Below are 22,092 nucleotides of genomic sequence, written 5' to 3'. Positions count from 1 at the left end.
GTGCTTAAGTAACCCTCCTCTCTGAGATGTGCAACCACCTTGACCGCGATAGCTACGAGCACTACCATGAGGTCCAGTTTAGCTTTAGCTGTTGGAAACATTGGGTTACAGCCAGATATTTGATTTAGACGATGTACACTAATGAAAAACAATACAAATACAGAATACTCACGATCCATTTCTTACTTCACCTTCACCAGAGGGTGCTCAAGTACCCCCTCCTCCTCTCTGAGATGCGTACCCACCTAGACCGCGACAGCTACGAGCACTACCACCTGTCCGAAGCCCTCAAGGGCATGAACAAGGTCGCCGAGCATATCAACGATATGATGCGGGTCCACGAGGAGTACGGGGCCGTCTTCGATACCCTGGTCGCCGAGCAGTTTCATATCAAGAAGGAGGTATGTACCGTGAAAGGATTCTATTCATACGGCGAGTGCTGAGACTAGATGGTTTTCTCATGCTGTGTTGAGAATTGATATGCCTCTTGCTAAGTATACATCTTTGGAACGCTTTGAATACCTCTCTAAACCTACTACTCAGCGTAGGAAATACATGTACCCGAGGGCGATGGTGATTTTGCCCTTATGACATCCCAAATAGCCCCTAAAATTCCTCAAAAATGCTTGCTTTGAGGTGACCATTCGAGTTGCCCCAATATCTGTCCCTTCCAAAAAATTCAAGATTATTAAAAATCAACGTTCTAACTTCATGGCAGAATAATGATATTTGCTTTTACTGCATAAGTGCTTGTTACCCCTACAATTTAGCCCTCAAAATGATAGACATACCAAAAAAAAAAAATTGCAATTGCCCCATGTGAGAATCCCCCCCCCAAAAAAAAATAAAATCATATCCTACCCTGCTACTTCTTAAATGCTATTGTTCTACCCAAAAGTATAAGCCTCGTCGTAAAATTATGAAATTAATAAAAACTTCAAAAAAAGGAATAAGAAAATAAATAAGCCTTCAAGAAAAAACCTTTTGATTCTTTTTTCTCCTGTGCCAGATAAAACAAAGTTTTAGATTGAAATCGCAACTTTTTTTGTGATAACGTGCTCTCTTCGAAACTTTCTGAGCAGTTATTCCTGTTCTAAGATTTCTGGTTTCGTTCTTCTTTCCTTTCTGTGGTAGCCTTTTTATCAATTTTGATAAAATTTGAGACATTTTTCCCATGCTTTTTCCTTAAAACTATATTTTCTACAATAACCTAAGTGTTTCATTCATATTAGAAAAGAAAACAAAAGTGAACTGACGTTCCCCCTTCTTTTTGGTCAAAGCATTTTTAGATCTGTCTGCATTGGCTTCTACATGACATTGTAATATTGTATATATCAATGAAGCTTTCTGTAATAACTTTTCTTGCCCTGATATTAGCCACTTAGAAAGGATTTTTATTAATCCAATGATATATGTTATTCATAATATCGTCTCAGCCTTTTCTATAGTCTTATATTCTATAGCGTTCCGATTTTTCCTATCGTATGAATTTTCAATGAAAAAGTCTATACTTCTAAATAATATATGTATCCGTTAATGATCAGTTTAGATTTCTAATTGCAATTATCATTTATCTTCTACTTTTCCTCCCTCCCTTTTTCTACATTGTGCTTTCGACTTTGGATTTTTTTTTCATTTTCTCATCTCTCCACCATCCCTTAATCCTTTCCCTTCTTTCTGTTTTCATCTTGTCATTTGTTTGTCCATCCATCCATCCATGCATCTGTCTCTTCATCCATCTGTCTGTCTGTCTGTATGTGTGTCTTTCCGTTCATACGCTCTACCAGATTGCGGGATCGAAGGTAAATATGAGAGCCAAATTTCCTTTATAGAAGTTTCAGCTCTGTGCTCTAGCTATATTCAACGCTCTCGTCATTCCATCTCATTTTCAATTTCTCACCACAATCTATTTAATAGTTTCTGACACTCAAATGAAAAACAGATGTACACATTTCAATATAGTTGGAGTACTTCACATCATCTTTTCATATTAAACTGATTTTAATTCTATTTCTCTGATTTCTTTCTGCAATTTAGATTTTTTTTGTAACAATGCATTCTATTATCACGCCATTTGATTTCTGAACAAGTGCAATTAATATTGTTAAACTGATTGCTAACTCATTTGTCATGAAGGAAGACTAATTAACTTATAGACAACCATTCATAAAATTTTCATTTATTCTTCCTTGATATCACTGCATTGTTTCCTTTTATTTTCTTCTGTTTGATTGTATTCTTGCTTTAGTATTGTATTAGAGATCAAAGGGCGACACCACCCCAATGAAAAAATTGAATTAAAAAGAAAAGTCAAGCAGGCATAATCCACAAACTATCATGAAAATCAGATTTGAAATAATTTTGCAAAACACATTATGCACATTCTGATTAGTACGGGGTGAAGGAACAAACAATAATACCAACTCCTTAATATTTTCTTATTTTATTATATGAAATCTGAGTTATTTTTATCTTTTCCTCAGAATATAAAACAATTTTGATTCTTTTGATTTTAGTATCATGCTTGATTTTTCATTTTTTTTTATCCAATCAACTCTTTGTTGGGATGGAATGGACCTTTATAATGATACTTTCGTGAAAGAAGAAAAAAAGTTTACGTAACGTTGTCATCTTCCGCTTCCAAGTACATGTTTTCTCTCTTTCTGCTGTCCATTTTCACATTTTGGAATAATTCGTTAGAAACATTGCATTTTGCTTGTTCTTACAATCTATTTGAACCTTATGGATGTTTCCTCAGTCAATGATAACTTAATGTTAGATTAAGAAGTGATACAGTAGGTGTATCACTTGCATGTACATGTATATGGAATACATGTATGATGAATAATATTACTGTGATGATTAGGCCTTGCATCTGAAAAAAATGGGGGGGGGGGGGTGGGGTTTGTCTCTTTTAATCGCAAGATGATCTAATCATGTCTCTATTCTCTCTGATATTGAACTTCTACTCCATGGCCCGTATTCTGAAGTCTGTTTTAACTTAAACTCAGGTTTAAAGTTGTGGTTTAAGTATGGACAGCCAATCGTTACATAAATCACTGACAGTAGAAATATCATACTTTCAGCTCATTCAGCTCTCAAATCATTCATAATTGTCTAGGAAGTATGAATAGATGATTTTCTTCACCATCGATAAATCAGGAAAGAGCACAGTAAACATTAGAAACATACAACTTAATAAAAATGTTGATACTTTTGGATTCCCATACTTAGACCACAATTTTAAACCTGAGTTTAAGTTAAACCCGACTTCAGAATACGGGCCCATGTTTACATAAATGTATCATGAGAGAGTGTGTCATAGTAACCATTTTATTTCATTCTACTGAAATTTTAGATTTTTTTTCTTAATTTAGATAAAAAGGTTTTGTCTGCTTTGCAGCAATGTGTTTTCTGATTAATGTAACCAAGTATTAGCTAACTATCATTCTCTTTCTTTGTGTACTGATCATTTTGTTTTTGTTGTTTCTTGTCCTGTTTTAATCTCTACCGCCAACACTACCACCACCACCACCACCACAATTGTTACCGACATGACCCCTTCATTCACTACCACCACTATTCTCCAACACCATCATTATCATCACCACTCCCATGACGTATTACTGCCACTACCACCATCACTACCACCAATTCTCCGTCATCACCATCATCATCACCACAACATATTACTGCCACTACCACCACTATCACAACCACGAATTCACCTGCACCGTCTTCATATCCACTCCTACCATATTCTAATACCACTACCACCATCGCTACCACCAATTCTTTGACACCATCACCACCACCACTCCTACTGCACCCTATTGTCAATACAACTATCATCACCATACCACCACCACCACCATTTCTCCTGTACCCTGATCACCACACCTACTACATATTGCTACCACTACCATGCCACCACTACCACCACTGTCACCACCACTACTACCACTACCACCACCACCTCAATAACAACCACTATCTTGATCTACATGTACATGTATGCTATCACTATCACAATTGATGACCACTAACACCACAATAACCATCCTTACCCCACTTTCTTTCCACTCATACCCCATTACCCATATTCGTACCCCTTCTACGCCCCTTTCCAATCCATCCATTACCCCTCAAAGACCCCAACCAACCCCCTCCTAGCCTTCTTCCAACCCAAGGATCCCATCAGCCCACCTAACACCCCCACTTCGCCCCTCAACAGTCCTCCCCTACGGAAAGAAGATGTACCGGTAATTAAATGTTCATACGCTATTACGTGTTTTTCTATATGGAGCGGGTATAAGGAAAGGATTTCATTTTCAGTACCCCCCCCCCATTTTATTAAATCAGTATCACTCAAAATAGCATGTTGGTGTACTGTAGACAAATGATGGCATGCTATTCAAGAGGGGGTGGGACTACACCATAGAATGTCCTACTGCTGTAATGAATTACTAGAATTCTGATTTAAATTCAGATTATTTTTTTTTTCATTTTGAATCCAACCCCCCATCATTCACATGTTTCCTGCTTAAACCTAAGCCATTGCCTCAGTGTAGCCATCTTACTTTTAGTCAATACAAACTATTGCAAAAACTTAAATTTGCTTTTTAACATGAAGATAAAGGTGGCTGGACATTGTAAGTTATTGACTACTAAATAATTTCAAAAAGTCAAACCAAAGCATAGTTGCTTTCCAATTTTGCTCAAAGGCTTGGAATTTTCTGGGAAGGAAATAATCGCTCTCTAGCGTTGGTGGATGGCTTTTACTTTGACGGGAATTACCCCCTTTTATGATTTATTCAACTCTCCCCCCTTCATAAAAGTAAATCCTATTGAACAAAATGAATTGAAATGATCTACACCCTTGTATTATGTTATATGTGAATGATTGTTGATATCGATCTCAGTGTTTGAGTGTGTATGTTTTCCTTTCATTTTATTTCTTATCCAACTTCTTGCGAGCATCCTCTTCATGTTCGCACTTGTACATATGCATATCTATCTTTCTACTGCACCTTATTATCCTTGGTAGCTTAATGTTTGTCATTGCTGTCAATTCTAGCACATCCATTTGTGGGGTTGTCTGGGCATCACCATATTTACATTTATAATTTGTTTGAATTTCATGTCAATATATCAGCAATTGCATTAAGTACGTCCATCTGACTCCGATAAGCGGGACCTTTCTGAAATGATTTTTTATTTGTTTGTTTCGTTTTTTTTGCTTCATATGTGTAATGCTTTTAAGTTATGATGCTTTGAGTAGATATTTTATGAGGTGATGTATAACTTGGAAAATAAATGAATGTCAGACCTACCAAAATATAGATTTCTCTTTTGGAATTACCCTTCATCTCGTAATATTTTGTAAAATAGAAAGTTCACCAAATATTCATAATTTCATTATATATGCTCTTATTTCATTTGTGCAAATTGGATTAATATCATTTTTTTCCATGTAATGTGCTTCACCTGTTTCGCAATACTATACCATATTGAATTATTTTGTACAGACTGGAATTTCATTTGTCAAGCTTTGTGGAATGGAGTCACGATTCGAAAATGAATTATAGCTCTCTCATCTTTATTGCATGTTCAATTATTTAATGATTTGATCAAAAACTTAGCTCTCATTTACTTCATTTGCCATTTGTACACATTTGCAAAATCTATATGCATGAACGACAGCAGTACAGAGTATATTTTTTATTATTGTATTGAATTTGATTTGTATTTAGTATTTCTTTCCTTTTGTACAATTTTTTCAGGATATTTCAGACCCATAATGCAAACCATGAGATCCATGTTTCCATGAGAGATGAAATCATTTCAAATAATGGGATTTTATTAATGAATAGTGGGGTCATTTTAATGATTGATGAAGAAATATTTGATAGGAAAACTTGCACAAAATGGGGTTGTTCCCATCTACTCAATTCTAAGTTATGTATAAAGCTACGTGTAGAATGGGTTACTTTGTTCAGTTTTCAAGATATGATGTTAGACTCAAGAATTTGGATATATCAAGTTTAAAAGTTATACAAACATTCACAAGTGCAGGAGTAAAGTTCATCATTATGCCAAGTTCCTCTCCTGTATTTGGTAATTTCCATCAGAAAAATATATATTGGGATTATAGTTCTAAAATTTCCATCAGAAAAATACATATTGGGATTATAGTTATAAAATGATATTACACAGGTTTCTTAAACACATAAGGATCTTTTGTCAAATAATAGGTTTCTTACTTGTATGTCAACATGATTCTTTTGTCATATTGATTTCTTAAATCAGCACTTAATTCAATGTTCTTTTGTCATATATGTTTCTTTTAATCATATCTTTTTATATACAGTAAGTTTCTTATATCAACATATGTAGGTTTCTTAATCTTATCATATGTTTGCTTTTTATATAGGTTTAATTTGTAATATGTAATACTTACATCAAAACACCATTCAATCTTCCTTTGTCATATCAGTTTCTTATATCAACATTTGTTCTTTTTTCATATTGGCTTCCTATATCAACACTCAATTCCATGTGCTTTTGTCACATAGGTTTCTTATATCAATATACAATTTGATCTACCATTGTCATATTGGCATCTTACTGTATATCAACACTGAATTCCATGTGCTTTTGTCACATAGGTTTCTTATATCAATATACAATTTGATCTACCATTGTCATATTGGCATCTTACTGTATATCAACACTGAATTCCATGTGCTTTTGTCACATAGGTTTCTTATATCAATATACAATTTGATCTACCATTGTCATATTGGCATCTTACTGTATATCAACACTGAATTCCATGTGCTGTTGTCACATAGGTTTCTTATATCAATATGCAATTTGATTTTCTATTGTCATATAGGTACACGAGCTTGCCATGGATGATCTAGTGAAGTACGAGAATATGACCTGGCTCAACTGTCACGATGACCTTCCAAAGTACAAGAAAGGTCGTGAACCCGAGGTCACTGTCTTTGGTGAGTACAAGAGCTCCACAGCCTTATCGCTCCAGTATTTTACATGTACATGTAGGTGCTGTCATTAAAGCATTCACAAATTTCCTTACATTGTGCTTCTAGTAATTAATTTATTCCTTGAAACATCAAAGCATGTATTTAAAACTCTGGTTTAACGGAGACCATGGTCTAAGTCCGTGCTGAAATGATGGGATACCAAAAAATGTCAAAATTAGAGATTTATGTCACAATATGATGTCCATAGTTAAACCCCAACTTAAGACCAGAGTTTATATTAACCCTATCTAGGCTGGTGTATTTTGGAAGTTCTTGGCCATTGGCCACGCGATCGCACCGAATATTGGCACGCAGGTTGTCTGAGAAATAATCTTCAAAATTTCATAGTAATTTATTTCATACTAATTGCTACATGTATTAGGTGATTATGCTAATGTATGCATAATTAGTTTATTCATCAGTGCATGCCTATAAACAAATTCTATGCATATTGGTGCTCACTCATTCATCAAGTTTTTCATGATGGCTTTGTTCTCTTTGCCGGATGCAGTCTTCCGACCAGCGGTGGTCATCATATGCAAGGAAAGGAGCCGCAAGAAGAGCATGGTCAAGCTCTCTGGAACTGGAACACTGAAAGGAAACCCAGAGGACCTGATCAAGTTCAAGTGGATGGTTCCGATATCAGCCATGCAAGTCAAGGAGACGTGTTTATCTGGTGAGAGAAGGATGGTAACTGTGGTGGTGGTGGTAGTGATTGTTGTGGTGGTGGTGGTGTTGGTGCTGGTGTTAGTGATAGTGATGGTGGTAGTTGTGTTGGTAGAGGGGGTGGTGGTGATGGAGATGGGGTAGTTGTGTTGGTAGTGTTGGTGGTGGTGATGATGATGGTGGTAGTTGTGTTGGTAGTGGTGGTGGTGGTGATGATGATGGTGGTAGTTGTGTTGGTAGTGGTGGTGGTGGTGATGATGATGGTGGTAGTTGTGTTGGTAGTGGTGGTGGTGGTGATGATGATGGTGGTAGTTGTGTTGTAGTGGTGGTGGGGGTGATAGTGATGATGGTAGTTGTGTTGGTAGAGGGGGTGGTGGTGATGAAGATGGTGGTAGTTGTGTTTTAGTGGTGGTGGGGGTGATGATGATGGTGGTAGTTGTGTTTTAGTGGTGGTGGGGGTGATGATGATGGTGGTAGTTGTGTTGGTAGTGGTGGTGGGGGTGATGATGATGGTGGTAGTTGTGTTTTAGTGGTGGTGGGGGTGATGATGATGGTGGTAGTTGTGTTGGTAGTGGTGGTGGGGGTGATGATGATGGTGGTAGTTGTGTTGGTAGTGGTGGTGGTGGTGATGATGATGGTGGTAGTTGTGTTGGTAGTGGTGGTGGGGGTGATGATGATGGTGGTAGTTGTGTTTTAGTGGTGGTGGGGGTGATGATGATGGTGGTAGTTGTGTTGGTAGTGGTGGTGGGGGTGATGATGATGGTGGTAGTTGTGTTGGTAGTGGTGGTGGTGGTGATGATGATGGTGGTAGTTGTGTTTTAGTGGTGGTGGGGGTGATGATGATGGTGGTAGTTGTGTTGGTAGTGGTGGTGGTGGTGATGATGATGGTGGTAGTTGTGTTGGTAGTGGTGGTGGGGGTGATGATGATGGTGGTAGTTGTGTTGGTAGTGGTGGTGGTGGGGGTGATGATGATGGTGGTAGTTGTGTTGGTAGTGGTGGTGGGGGTGATGATGATGGTGGTAGTTGTGTTGGTAGTGGTGGTGGTGGGGGTGATGATGATGGTGGTAGTTGTGTTAGTAGTGGTCATGGTGGGGGTGATGATGATGGTGGTAGTTGTGTTGGTAGTGGTGGTGGGGGTGATGATGATGGTGGTAGTTGTGTTTTAGTGGTGGTGGGGGTGATGATGATGGTGGTAGTTGTGTTTTAGTGGTGGTGGTGGGGATGATGATGGTGGTAGTTGTGTTGGTAGTGGTGGTGGTGGTGATGATGATGGTGGTAGTTGTGTTGGTAGTGGTGGTGGTGGTGATGATGGTGGTAGTTGTGTTAGTAGTGGTCATGGTGGGGGTGATGATGATGGTGGTAGTTGTGTTGGTAGTGGTGGTGGTGGTGGTGATGATGATGGAGGTAGTTGTGTTGGTAGTGGTGGTGGGGGTGATGATGATGGTGGTAGTTGTGTTGGTAGTGGTGGTGGTGGGGGTGATGATGATGGTGGTAGTTGTGTTGGTAGTGGTGGTGGTGGTGGTGATGATGATGATGGTGGTAGTTGTGTTGGTAGTGGTGGTGGTGGTGATGATGGTGGTAGTTGTGTTGGTAGTGGTGGTGGTGATGTTGGTTATGATAGTGATGATGGAGGGGGAGTTGGTATTGATAGGGGTGGTAGTGATGATGATGTTCGCGATGGTGGTGATGTTGTCGTTGGTGGTGATGTGTTAGTGGTTGTGACGTTGTTAGTGATGCGTTGGTGGTGGTGGTGATGTTGGTGGTGGTAGTGGTGATGGTAGTGGTAGTAGCGGTGGTGGGTGGTGATGGTGGCAGACATAGTGATAATAACGTTGTGATGTTCAGGTTGCAGGTGGTTTGTTGATAATGATGATGTTGATGGTGTTGATTAAAATGATGGTGGCGTTATCTATTATGAAACTGTGTGTTGAAAATATAATGTATAACATAGAGATAAGAGTACTACATGTATATAGATTACTCAGAATAAACATGCTTGTGATCGTATTAATGGAAATGATATTGCTGTAGCTTGATGGTAATGGAATAGACATGATGATGATGACAACTATCAACTGATACAGTTAATAAGATAGCATTGTTCATATACATGTACGCTTTTGCAGAATGAAAAACCTCAAATTCGTTATTGTAGCATGTTTAATGAGCCCTTCCTCTGATAATGTTTTCCTTCTAATTCACAGAAACTGACTACTTGAGTCTATGGGAGCTGGTGCACCTCAAAGGGGAGGGAAAAACAGAAAAGGTCTTCCAGTTTTCATTCTGGTGAGTTGAAGTATTCGATCCAAATCCTTGAAGCCAATTTAATTGCATTAAACAAGAAAACTTGATAGCAAAAATCAATAAAAGTTTGAGAAAAAAAAGAAATAATGAGACGTTGTGAGCATTTTAATGTTGCGATTGTTTTGGAGATTGTCATGTTGGCAATGCGAAGTGGATTTAAAGACATGGAATGCTCAAACAAATTTTGTTCCTTTTTATTCACATAGCTCTTCCGACTTGAGGAACTCATTTCTGAAGGTGCTTCGGCAGACCCTGAGGGATTACCATCGTTCAAAGACTACCCCAGGAGGAGGCTCAAAGTTTAACATCAAGAAGAACTACACACCTTACGGTGGCAAGCGCTTTGAGAATTTAGGGCGCAACAAACGAACTCTGCGTAAAACGATGGCAAAGTCCGATGGGGGCTCGTCGGCAGGACAGAGCGAAGCGGGATCGTTGGGTAGCGAGGAGAGGTCCAGCGAAAGCGGGTCCCACCGCTCGGACCCGAACTATGACGATACGGACTCGACGGGCACGGGGCGGGGGTCTTTCGACCATGACCGTCGGGAGCCGAGCTCCATCATCATCACAAGCCTCCAACGTCAGGAGAGTGAGGGTTCCCTGAATTGCAATGGGAACAACAGTCTGCAAAGGGGAACAAGTTGTGACTCCAGCATTCCCAACTCTCCGGCATCTCCTGGCGTGCCACCTTTCACCCCAACGTCCCATGCATCTCATCCCAACACCCGCCATTCTGAAGACCCACTCAGAACTCTGACACCCGAGTCCAGTGCTGTTACCCAGGGTAGCAAAGGACCGCACAGACCATTAACTCTGGACCTGTCTTTAGTCCACGCCCAGCAACAGGCGAGTACTCCGAGCGAGCCCTACACCCCAAACCTGGAGGACATAAGAGCTAGATTGGCTGAAATAGAAATGGCTGTCGAAGACCACCATTGATAACAGTATTGCCGGAGCTTCCATTCTTGGCTAATCCATTTTTTAAACAACATTGGAGTTTTTTTTAATCAGACTCGTGGATAGGGGCCTACAACAAGTATTTGCCTTTTTTAATACCACTTTTTTATTGATATTACCAATTTTTGTTTAATGTGATGCTACCGATGCTGTGGATTTTTTTTCCTTAATCCAAGATAAAGTGCATAAAATACTCAGGATAAATGGTGGTATGTGTTTGTTTTTTTCAACCGTCTACATGTACCTTTGCCTACCGATCGATTCACAACGAAGAAAAAGCATCGCAATATAGCAATGAATGCTGCATTTTTTGTAGGCTTGGATGAACTTATGTATGTGTATCCTCCATCAGAATTAAATTCTGTGTGTTTCCACCTAAACAACAGAATTCATATTATGAAAAATAGCAGACACCCAAAGAATAGAAGAGACACCTGAGCCCCGTCTTACAAAGAGTTATGATTGATCCAATAAATCGTAACTCGATGGAAATCCGTCAGTGCCGTAATTTTTTCTACAGGAAATTTGCAAAATGTCCTTTGTAAACAAAGGAGAACACACCAAGAAAATTTATGGATATGGATATACATTCATGTCTATGGATGGAAGCGCCGTGCTGTAGCGGTTCTGACTCTCGCCTTTGTGTGTTCAAATCCCACCATAGCCTAGCTCCCTTTGGCAAGGCGTCAATCCACACTTTGCCACTCTCACCCATGTGTTAAGTGGGTACTGGTAGGAAACAACTGTCATTATGGTTGGCTTAGTAAGTTTGCGCCTAACAGGCGCAAACTTTGAATGCTATGAATCCAGTGATCGGGTAATAATAATTGTGAAGCGCTTTGAACAGTCGTAGATTGATAAAGCACTATATAAATGCCAATTATTATTATTATCTATGAAATTTTTTTAACAAACTTGCATTTTATTGTTGACTTTGCTGGCTTTCCATAGTTGCGAGTGATTGGATCAATCGCAACTCTTTGTAATACGGGCTTGTGATATAACTATCATAGTTTATATATAGTCCTTCGGAATCCCTTTTGTCTCCAAGCCATATTCCTTGAGATTATAGCAAGAAGGCATTGTCAAGTTCAACAAATCCCTTTCTCAATCACTTGTGCTACCGTTAGTGGTCATTTGGTTACGATATACAGTATTTTGCACATGTTTATATACAAATGGTTGTGAAACTAATTGTGTTAGCCCGTTGATGCAGCGTGGAAGTTGCGTCTTGTAAGTAGTAATAATCTTATTTAATGTAAAGATAGTGCCAATATTTTTGTACAGTATTAGAGGATAAAGGATCTTGGAGATTAGATTTGCTGATTTTGAGAATGGGTTGTGCAGTGGTATGCAACATGTGGAAAGCGGTTCGCAATGTGTAATAGAAAGTTGTACGAAGTTTAAAGCCCAAAAGGCTATCAGTGACGCAAAGAACCTTAGAGAACTGGGGCCGATTGCACGAAAGGGTCTTTGCAAGGACCGTCTTTCGTGTCGCCCATCTTTTATGATGCGCCATGTGAAACGCATTTTAAATAAATCATCTGCAAACATGTTTGATTTGTCTATTGAATTAAGCAAAATATTTGTTTATAAAATGATGCGATTTATCATGAAATTGTATAAAATTTTATTTAAAAGCAAACTAACGAATCTTATTCTTAATCATGAATTTCAGAAACACCCTGCCTACAGCGTATCATAAAAGATGGGCGACACGAAAGACGGTCCTTGGAAAGACTATTTCGTGCAATCGGCCCCAGAACTCTCCGATGGGGCTGATGCGAGAAATATTTGGAAGTCATCGCACATGTTCTGTTGCAATTTTACAATTTAGAGATCAATATTAGCTGCTGCATATCAGATTTCACTCCTTTGTTGAAGAAGCAAATCAATGAATGTCTATATTGGAGCAGTTTATTTATCAGTGCTCTTTCGATTGCATTTCCAATTTTCTCTACAAAATCTAAGTACATGTAGGCCCGATCAAGGCCACGGCACACCTTCCGTTTGGTCTGCGACCTGATTTTGGAATGAAATGTAGTGACATAGAATTTCTTGTAGTGGAAAGTTCTAAATCGTCATGGAAATTCTTATGAATTATTCGAAAATGTGGCTATGCTACCATCTTTATTAGAATAAAAGTGAATTTAGTATCTAGCCGTAATGACTTTATCATAACTATTCTACGATTGGCTACAATTTGAAACAATTTTTGCCTTACCTCCGGAGGCTTGCAATCCAAAATAATGTATTCTTACAGCTTATTTGATTCTCAAATACAAAGTTTAATACTTTTCATTCACTCTCTAAGAAAATTCACAAAATTTTGATTTTTTTTTCCAAAATCGGATCGTGGACCAGTCGTAAGGTGTGTGGAGGGCTATAGCAAACAAAAATGTACTTTCAATGAAACTGTCACGTCTCTGGCCTAGACTAAAGACCCCAGCTCATTTGTGAGTTGACCGCTATATGATCAGTGGAAGGAGGTTGTAGTGTATATGATGAAGATTTTTTTTTACAAAAGTAATGAAAGTTGGTTATTGGTGCGATGTTCTTACACGTGCTATGGCATTTTGAAGTGCAATACGTCTATGTGTTCTCAAGGCTGTTTCTCTTTTAGTGTACATATATTATTGATGCTCTCTCAGAAATTATTTGATATGTTTGATTTCATTTTCTTTTGTCAAGAGCAGTATTCTTTTTTTTAATTTTGTTTGCTAATAAACACACGAGAGCATTGAATGAAATCGTAGAATGATTTATCTGTGGGTTAGAATTGATGCAATTCATTGGTTTGAGATATAGGGTGATTTCAAGTCCGGTGTTGGCCTCGGTGTTGGTGTTAGTGTTGAAATTTGGATTGCTTTCCCTGGCTCTAAAACTTATTTCAGAGTTTGCAAAACTGATCCAGTTCACATTATTAACACCTCAACAACTAGTGGCTTACCTTTCAGGAGCATCTTCGTTTTATGTTTGGTGTTATAATCGTGTAAAAATTGACCTAACACCAACACCAAAAGGTCAACACCGTACTTGAAATCACCCATAGTCTTTGCTAGGAAGGTAATATTCTTGTCTTTTGATTGAATGGTGCCTTCTCAATGTAGAAAAAAAATATTCTTAGAAGAATGACGAATTGAATATTCTGTGCCAAGTGGATATCATTTAGTAATAAAAAAGCAAGGTAACGTTACATCATTACTTTGAAAGTTGACTTTTGTTTCTTTCAAACCGTAGGCACTGACTTTTTAATCCATAATACTGTCCTATAAGCTTTTTTTCCAACATGCAGTGCTCCTTGTTTTGTTCCTCAGTAATATATGTTTTTTATATAATATCATGAATTAAAGGTTTGTCTTCCTGTACCTTAACACAGGAATAACAGAAAATGGAATTGTTACTTGATCAGGTATCAATATTGATGAAAAATAAACCTTGTTTATCGAATAGATATCTTTTCAATTTGCACCTATTCTTATCAAGTTAAATGGAAATGAAAACTTTAGTGAATGTTATTGAGCAGCTATTTTTTTCATGAGAATAATGCAGTTGTATAGGCTATCTTCTTACATGTTCTAATTTGCCTGACTTGTATAGTGTCTGGAAGAAGAAAAAATATATGCCTTCATATCCCCCGTAATATTGAAAACTTTTTTTTCTTGTAATAGCTTTTGCAGATCTTAGACAAAATGTGGTGGAAGACTTCATCACACTGTTAGCAGGGAAAGAAAGCATCAAAGTTTTGAAAATGTTTGATGTACTGTCAAGTTTGTCTGATTGCAAAGCAGAAAAGGAATACAAAAAATCTAAACGTTATTTGTTGAAAATGACACAGAATCATATCTACAATGTCAGAAATGTGGTCAGGGATAGATTCTCTAGCTACTGGCGATGATTGAAATGAGAAAATATATATGTATTTATTCCAGATTTTATCACATTTAGATTTGAATGATATTGCACATATCAAAGAAATCTTTAATTGTGATTTATCATGAGCACAGATACTACTCTAAACTGCTGGGCAGTGTTTCATTTGGAGTCTATAGTATGTGAAATTAAATATATTTAGAAGTTTTATGCTGCAGTCACAATTCACCTACGGCCACCGTACGGCGATTAAAAAACAGCAGTTTTATCGAATTTTATTCGAACCACCCATACATTTATGTTGCTGGTACAATAAATGTTAAAATGGCTGTTTTTGACTCGCAGTACAGCGACCGTAGGGGAAATGTGACCGCGCCATTATTCTCACTGGAATGTAAATTTTCACTGAAACAATATACTGATATTTCACTTGTACCATGTCAGCACTGAATGAATTAAAGAGATTTTATGTATAATGATCATTGAAACAACATTTTATTTAATTTCTTGGATCTTGGAATCTGTAGTTTGCGGTTTTAATGGGAGATTCATTAAAATCTCAGTTTCAGAATAAAAAAAAATCACTTAATAGCTAGTGAATATCCTGTCATTCCTGAATTGTCCACATCATGGGATGTTCTTTGCTTGGTCTTTGCCCAGCATAACATCCATTCTTATGCACTCTGCTAACGTAATATTTACTCAACATTTGCTATTGGGAATGACACTGAAAGATGAGTTTAAACAACTAAAATTGCTTGAGAAAAATATGAAAATAAATCACTTTAAACTCTTTATATTCAGCAAGTATCGTGAAGTATGATGCATTGAAATTGTGGAAACATTTAATAGATGTTTGGTAAATTGAGAACATCACTGCTCTGAATCACTAATGCTCTGATCCACACTGTTTTAGAAGGGTCTTTTTAGTCACTTGATTTTCAGTTTGAGACAAGTTAAAATTATCACTTACACAACCAACATTTGCAACGGACTTGTATGCTTTCTATCAATATTTAATAGAAAATTAATTACTTGATTTTTATGAATATGAAACGAAGAAAATAATTTATAAACAACATGGTATTCCATAGAAATGTGGACTGAATCTGTATAAACAATTTTAAAGGTTCTCGAAATGTCACAATGCAAGAATATTGATTTACAGTTTATGGTTTCATTTCTTTATCTACATGTAGATGGTTTCGTTCTATTGTACTTAAAAAAGTAACAGCAAACGGCATTACGAGAGAGATTTCTACAGTATTACTATCTAATGCATTAGAGGTATAAGACCTAGGCTGAGTTTATGTAAGTGGCGACTTCAGTGTATTGGTTTGAATGTCCATATTGTTGTCTTCCCGATGGTAATGTTTTTGCCATGCTTCCATGTAACAATGATTATGATGATGGTAATAACACTGTTATACATATATGTAGGGTATGTCTATAGCACATTATGTCCACCTTGTTGGGTGCTCAAGGTGCTCCTACGTTACTCCAGCTAAACTAGGCTAGTAATTCTAGTGTTCACAGGTTTTTGAGGAATTACTACAAAGAAAAAGGTCTGCTTATGGCCTTCTGCAAAACATATTTTTGGCTGTATCATTAACTCCCTTTCTCTCCTTTTTTGTGAATTGCTTTTGTTGAACTTCCCATTTCTTCTTCATTTCTATGCAATGAATTTTCATCTAGATAAACCACATATGATTTTGATTTTCTTTGTCATTGCACTTGTTTTTCATAGTTTTTTCTTCTGAGTGATGTATATGAATATGACTGAATTTATTTTGAAAGATGCTATATTGATAATATATGACATTTCGATATGGAAAGAAGGTAGTACAGTATTATAATTTATGTCCTATTTAGAAAAAAGCAAATTATGCCATGATCTTTCTGAGTTTATTTTCTTTTCTTCACTTTTTGTTTGTTCTCGAGCTCTCTTATTTTACTGTCCCGCTTTCAGACATTGCCGCTTATCGAGCTATTAATGGTGATATCTGGATCCATTAACGTTGATTAAAATCAGATTGCCACTGGCTACTGGTAGCACTGTCTTGTGAGTTGCGATGATGTCTGAGACGGCTCGATACCTCAATCTCTCATCCTCTTTCTCTCTTGTCTCTCTCTTTCTCTCTTTATGTACACATTACTCTCCGGTCTGTCTTTCCCAGATATTTTATGGACAAAATCTATCAAAAATTTCTCACATTTTATCAGCATTTTGAAATTCTACTTTACGAAATAGAAGATTCTATTTATCGTTTGTTTCTTTCTGTGGGTGTGCACATTTTGTCAATCAAAGATTTGGTATATACTGTTGATTAGTATTATCTTATTATCTATCTTCATAGTGATGTAGGCCTATGCGTTATGTCGCCTTACTCTGTAGAAGGCATCACCTAGCCTCTAAATTGATCATTAAACCTCTCCCAAGATACCGCTCTTTATGTATCATTGTTTAAGACTCACAGTTGTACATAGATATTATTATTATTATGAAGATTGAACATGTGGCAATTTTTTCTTAGTTGTCATGGAATAAATTTATATAATTATGAACAGTACCATTCCACCTTATGATACATGTGTGTTTTTTGTTTGTTTGCTTTAAAGATTTATTGCCGAGTGAAAAAAATAATATATAAAATGTGTTAACATATAAGCAATCTACAAAATTAATAATATACATGTAAACAATATGATCATAATACATAATGAATACTGTATGATGATATGAGCATAAACTTAATTTATAATAATAATGATAAAAAAAACTTTACTTAGTGAAAGCAGGAGACCGCCATTGTGAGTGGTTAAGCTTGAAAACGATGGCGACCTCATAAAAAGGGTTTTTGTTTTGTACATTACTGTCAAGATTCAAGATGTGTGTTTATTCATTTCATGGTTGACACCATGCCCGTCCATGGATTTTCAATAAGGACCCTAAACAAGATTTACTTCGCTAATCTTTCAACAATTAAGTTTATTTTGTCACATTTCCCCCACCCTATACATAATGTCTCAAATATTGCATTTTCATTATAGGGGATACAATTTCCAAGCATCACGCTCATGAGGCTCTTGAAAAATATATCCTTTCCCCTGGATTTTGGCAATTGGGGATTAAAAAAATAAAAAGATGTGGAGATGGTTTTATCCAACGACGGTAGAGGGCAGCAACACAAACGGTGTTGCTGTTGCTGCCCTCTACGTTTGTTGGTTTCATCATACAAAGAAGAGACACAGTTTTACAATTATAGATAAAAGAGAAAGGGGGGTTAAGACACAGTCATGGCCAGAAATCTGTCCCAAAAGGGAAGGGGGACCAGGACCTGCAAAATTTGACCCCAAAAAAGAGTTATCACCAAAAATGTAAGGTCATTTATTCCAAAATACATGTATTATTTCGATTGTGAAATGATGTATTTTTCTCCATCATATACCAAAAATGGTAGGGAAACATTGATATTGTGTCCCCTTCTATTTTTTGGTATCCCCTCTGGGATTTCCGCCCATGAATAAAGTGACATGACATTTTGCTCCTATGACATTTACTAAAGTCTTAATATCTCAGAGAGCATATATAGGGTTAGAGTTTGATAGTTATTGGTTCAGAATAATGCAAAGATATAAGGATTAGGGTTTGTTTAGTTTTGGAGGTAAGGTTTCATGTTTGGCATAACTAAAATACACCCATTTACTTAAAGGGAACAAACCAGAAGCACCCTCCCCCCCCCCCCTTCCCCTAGATAAAATGAAGAAAAAATTGACCCTTTTTGTTACTTCTACACCACCGTAATAAAATTGGGGGAGAGAGCGCACGCCTGTCTTTCCAGAACCAAATACCGTCGTAAAAGTCCTTTTCGCGTGGTACAGTGAAAGGTTTAGAATCGTTAAGAAAGACGCATCCTGCTTGGGAATCCTGCTAAAAGTGAAAAGGTGGAAATCAAGGATAATTGGCGTCATGCTATTCAGGGGGGGGGGGACACTAGATCACCCCCCCCCCCCTCCTAAACAAAAGGTTCAGTTTTATGCCCGCGCAGTGGAATGGCGTGACTTTGGATAATTGCTGGAGATGGTTTAAAAATAAACCTTAAACCCCTTTTTTCAAGTTTGTGGATTCCCATTTGGCCTAAAAGGACGAGCGAAAAATAAAAAATTGCTTAATTTCATCTTTAAGGGGCTGTGATGTCACAATATAACGTTTTGGCCACTTCTGCCGACGAAATGTACGCGTGGTAAGGATTTTCACGTTAAATCGCATTTCTTGATATCACTGGCCTACAGCTTGGCCGGGGTCATTAATTTCTTTCGCTTCCTTTAAATTTATTTCCTGCTTGCAAAAATGGAGCCCATATGGTCCCCACCCTCAACTTTAACGGCTAAGAAAATGGAGCAGAAAGAAAAGGAAAGAAGAGAGGGTGAAAATGGTTGTTTCTGAATATTAATAAAATCTATCACTGAATTAGAATTTGGTATAAAAACTTTCAAAGTCTTTGCTCGCTTTGTTCGCTCGCAACTTTTTTTAAAAAGTATTCTTGTCTCTTACATGTTTGCCACATCTGCCCTCCCTCAAATCATTTGGCTCCCACGTTACTTCTTGATATCAACATTCCATTCCTGACATCAACTGCATTCTGTTAACAACACAAAATATTACGAATTCAGATGCTTTATGAAAATGAATTTGTGTTGTTAACAAAAGGCAGTCATTATCAATCAAGATAAAGAATAAAGGCTTGCCAATTTTGTCATAGCCTAGTGGTGATCATTTTTCATGACGAAATTCTACATACACATGAAACCACGGACAAGAAAAACTCACATAATTATTATTCCCAAACTTTATTTACACAATACACATTATTTTATAAAATATCTCTTCGATGTTATATACATTGTATTAATCAGCCTAATGTCGTTATGAATATAGTATTCAAACAGTAGAAAAAAATAAAGAAATTAAATTCGCAGCCTACCATGAATTGCGAATTGAAACAAAGGCGGTAAATTTTGATGGAAGTTGATTGCGCATGCTCATATTTTAATGATCAAAGAAAATGATCAAGAGCAGTTTGCTTTTTTACTGTTTCTAGCTGACATGTATTCTTTTTCTTCTGTTGCATTGAAATACAGAGGGCAACGCCAACGCCCCCTCCCCCCTCTTTATGATGGACGCCGGGCACCATTTAACACTCGTGCCGTTTGATCATAATACTTTCGTTTCAACATAGACCCTGCTAGGATTAGATTGCGAAGGAATGAAAGTGGCCGGCAAGGGTAGTTTGCCCACGTCAACCGATTTTACTTTATCCTACACATAGTCAGCTCCCCCCCCCCCATTTCCACATTCCCAATGTTAACACAACAAAAACGAATGCCCTATGTAATCATTAAATTCCCTCCATCTCCGCCGCTGCTCCTGCTCAGCAGCCATCTTCGAAACAGAACGAGGTAGTTTAACCCCAGCAGACGGGGGGGGGGGGGGGTGGAAGCCAAATGAGCAACGTATTCTCAAAATACTTTGCAATTTTGACTTTCAATCGGATCTGCGTTCTTTGAAGGTCCAATATTCATGACATACTTCTTCACGCTTTTTAAAGAGGTGAAAATGTGATATATTTGGTTTATATTTTGATGTATCATCATTTCAATCGGATCTGCGTTCTTTGAAGGTCCAATATTCATGACATACTTCTTCACGCTTTTTAAAGAGGTGAAAATGTGATATATTTGGTTTATATTTTGATGTATCATAATTCTGCAGTAATTTTTCAAATTTGTGATATTGATTTTGAAACCATGAGTGAAAGTGAGCACTACACCTTTTGAAAGTGTGTGTGTGTGTGGTACATCACTGTCAAGATTCAAGATGTGTGTTTATTCATTTCATGGTTGACACCATGCCCGTCCATGGATTTTCAAAAAGGACCCTAAACAAGATTTACTGCGCTAATCTTTAAACAATTAATTTTATTTTGTCACATTTCCCCCACCCTATACATAATGTCTCAAATATTGCATTTTCATTATAGGGGATACAATTTCCAAGCATCACGCTCATGAGGCTCTTGAAAAATATATCCTTTCCCCTGGATTTTGGCAATTGGGGATTAAAAAAATAAAAAGATGTGGAGGATGGTTTTATCCAACGACGGTAGAGGGCAGCAACACAAACGGTGTTGCTGTTGCTGCCCTCTACGTTCGTTGGTTTCATCATACAAAGAAGAGACACAGTTTTACAATTATAGATAAAAGAGAAAGGGGGTTAAGACACAGTCATGGCCAGAAATCTGTCCCAAAAGGGAAGGGGGACCAGGACCTGCAAAATTTGACCCCAAAAAAGAGTTATCACCAAAAATGTAAGGTCATTTATTCCAAAATACATGTATTATTTCGATTGTGAAATGATGTATTTTTCTCCATCATATACCAAAAATGGTAGGGAAACATTGATATTGTGTCCCCTTCTATTTTTTGGTATCCCCTCTGGGATTTCCGCCCATGAATAAAGTGACATGACATTTTGCTCCTATGACATTTACTAAAGTCTTAATATCTCAGAGAGCATATATAGGGTTAGAGTTTGATAGTTATTGGTTCAGAATAATGCAAAGATATAAGGATTAGGGTTTGTTTAGTTTTGGAGGTAAGGTTTCATGTTTGGCATAACTAAAATACACCCATTTACTTAAAGGGAACAAACCAGAAGCACCCCCCCCCTTCCCCTAGATAAAATGAAGAAAAAATTGACCCTTTTTGTTACTTCTACACCACCGTAATAAAATGGGGGAGAGAGCGCACGCCTGTCTTTCCAGAACCAAATACCGTCGTAAAAGTCCTTTCGCGTGGTACAGTGAAAGGTTTAGAATCGTTAAGAAAGACGCATCCTGCTTGGGAATCCTGCTAAAAGTGAAAAGGTGGAAATCAAGGATAATTGGCGTCATGCTATTCAGGGGGGGGGGACACTAGATCACCCCCCCCCCCCTCCTAAACAAAAGGTTCAGTTTTATGCCCGCGCAGTGGAATGGCGTGACTTTGGATAATTGCTGGAGATGGTTTAAAAATAAACCTTAAACCCCTTTTTTCAAGTTTGTGGATTCCCATTTGGCCTAAAAGGACGAGCGAAAAATAAAAAATTGCTTAATTTCATCTTTAAGGGGCTGTGATGTCACAATATAACGTTTTGGCCACTTCTGCCGACGAAATGTACGCGTGGTAAGGATTTTCACGTTAA

General features: G+C 37.5%; 1 protein-coding gene across 4 annotated transcripts in view; it reads left to right on the top strand.

The window, feature by feature from the left end:
- LOC121414227 (protein still life, isoforms C/SIF type 2-like) overlaps window positions 1–11,815 on the top strand; it is a 99,645-nt gene extending 87,830 nt beyond the window's left edge. For 3 of the 4 annotated variants that reach the window (XM_041607337.1, XM_041607334.1, XM_041607333.1), the window contains 6 exons: window positions 201–401; window positions 1,788–1,802; window positions 6,899–7,013; window positions 7,561–7,725; window positions 9,920–10,001; window positions 10,226–11,815. In XM_041607337.1, coding sequence (XP_041463271.1) covers window positions 201–401; window positions 1,788–1,802; window positions 6,899–7,013; window positions 7,561–7,725; window positions 9,920–10,001; window positions 10,226–10,958 — 1,311 coding nt within the window. In that variant the 3' untranslated portion in view covers window positions 10,959–11,815. The remainder of the gene's footprint in view (window positions 1–200; window positions 402–1,787; window positions 1,803–6,898; window positions 7,014–7,560; window positions 7,726–9,919; window positions 10,002–10,225) is intronic. The other variant, XM_041607335.1, reaches the window with a different exon arrangement.
- The last annotated feature ends 10,277 nt before the right edge of the window (window positions 11,816–22,092 follow it).

The sequence above is a fragment of the Lytechinus variegatus genome, chromosome 4 (genome assembly GCF_018143015.1).
Source record: "Lytechinus variegatus isolate NC3 chromosome 4, Lvar_3.0, whole genome shotgun sequence".
NCBI classification, from domain to species: domain Eukaryota; kingdom Metazoa; phylum Echinodermata; class Echinoidea; order Temnopleuroida; family Toxopneustidae; genus Lytechinus; species Lytechinus variegatus.
Note: the sequence above shows the minus strand (reverse complement) of the source record. Positions and strands in the feature narration are given on the sequence as shown.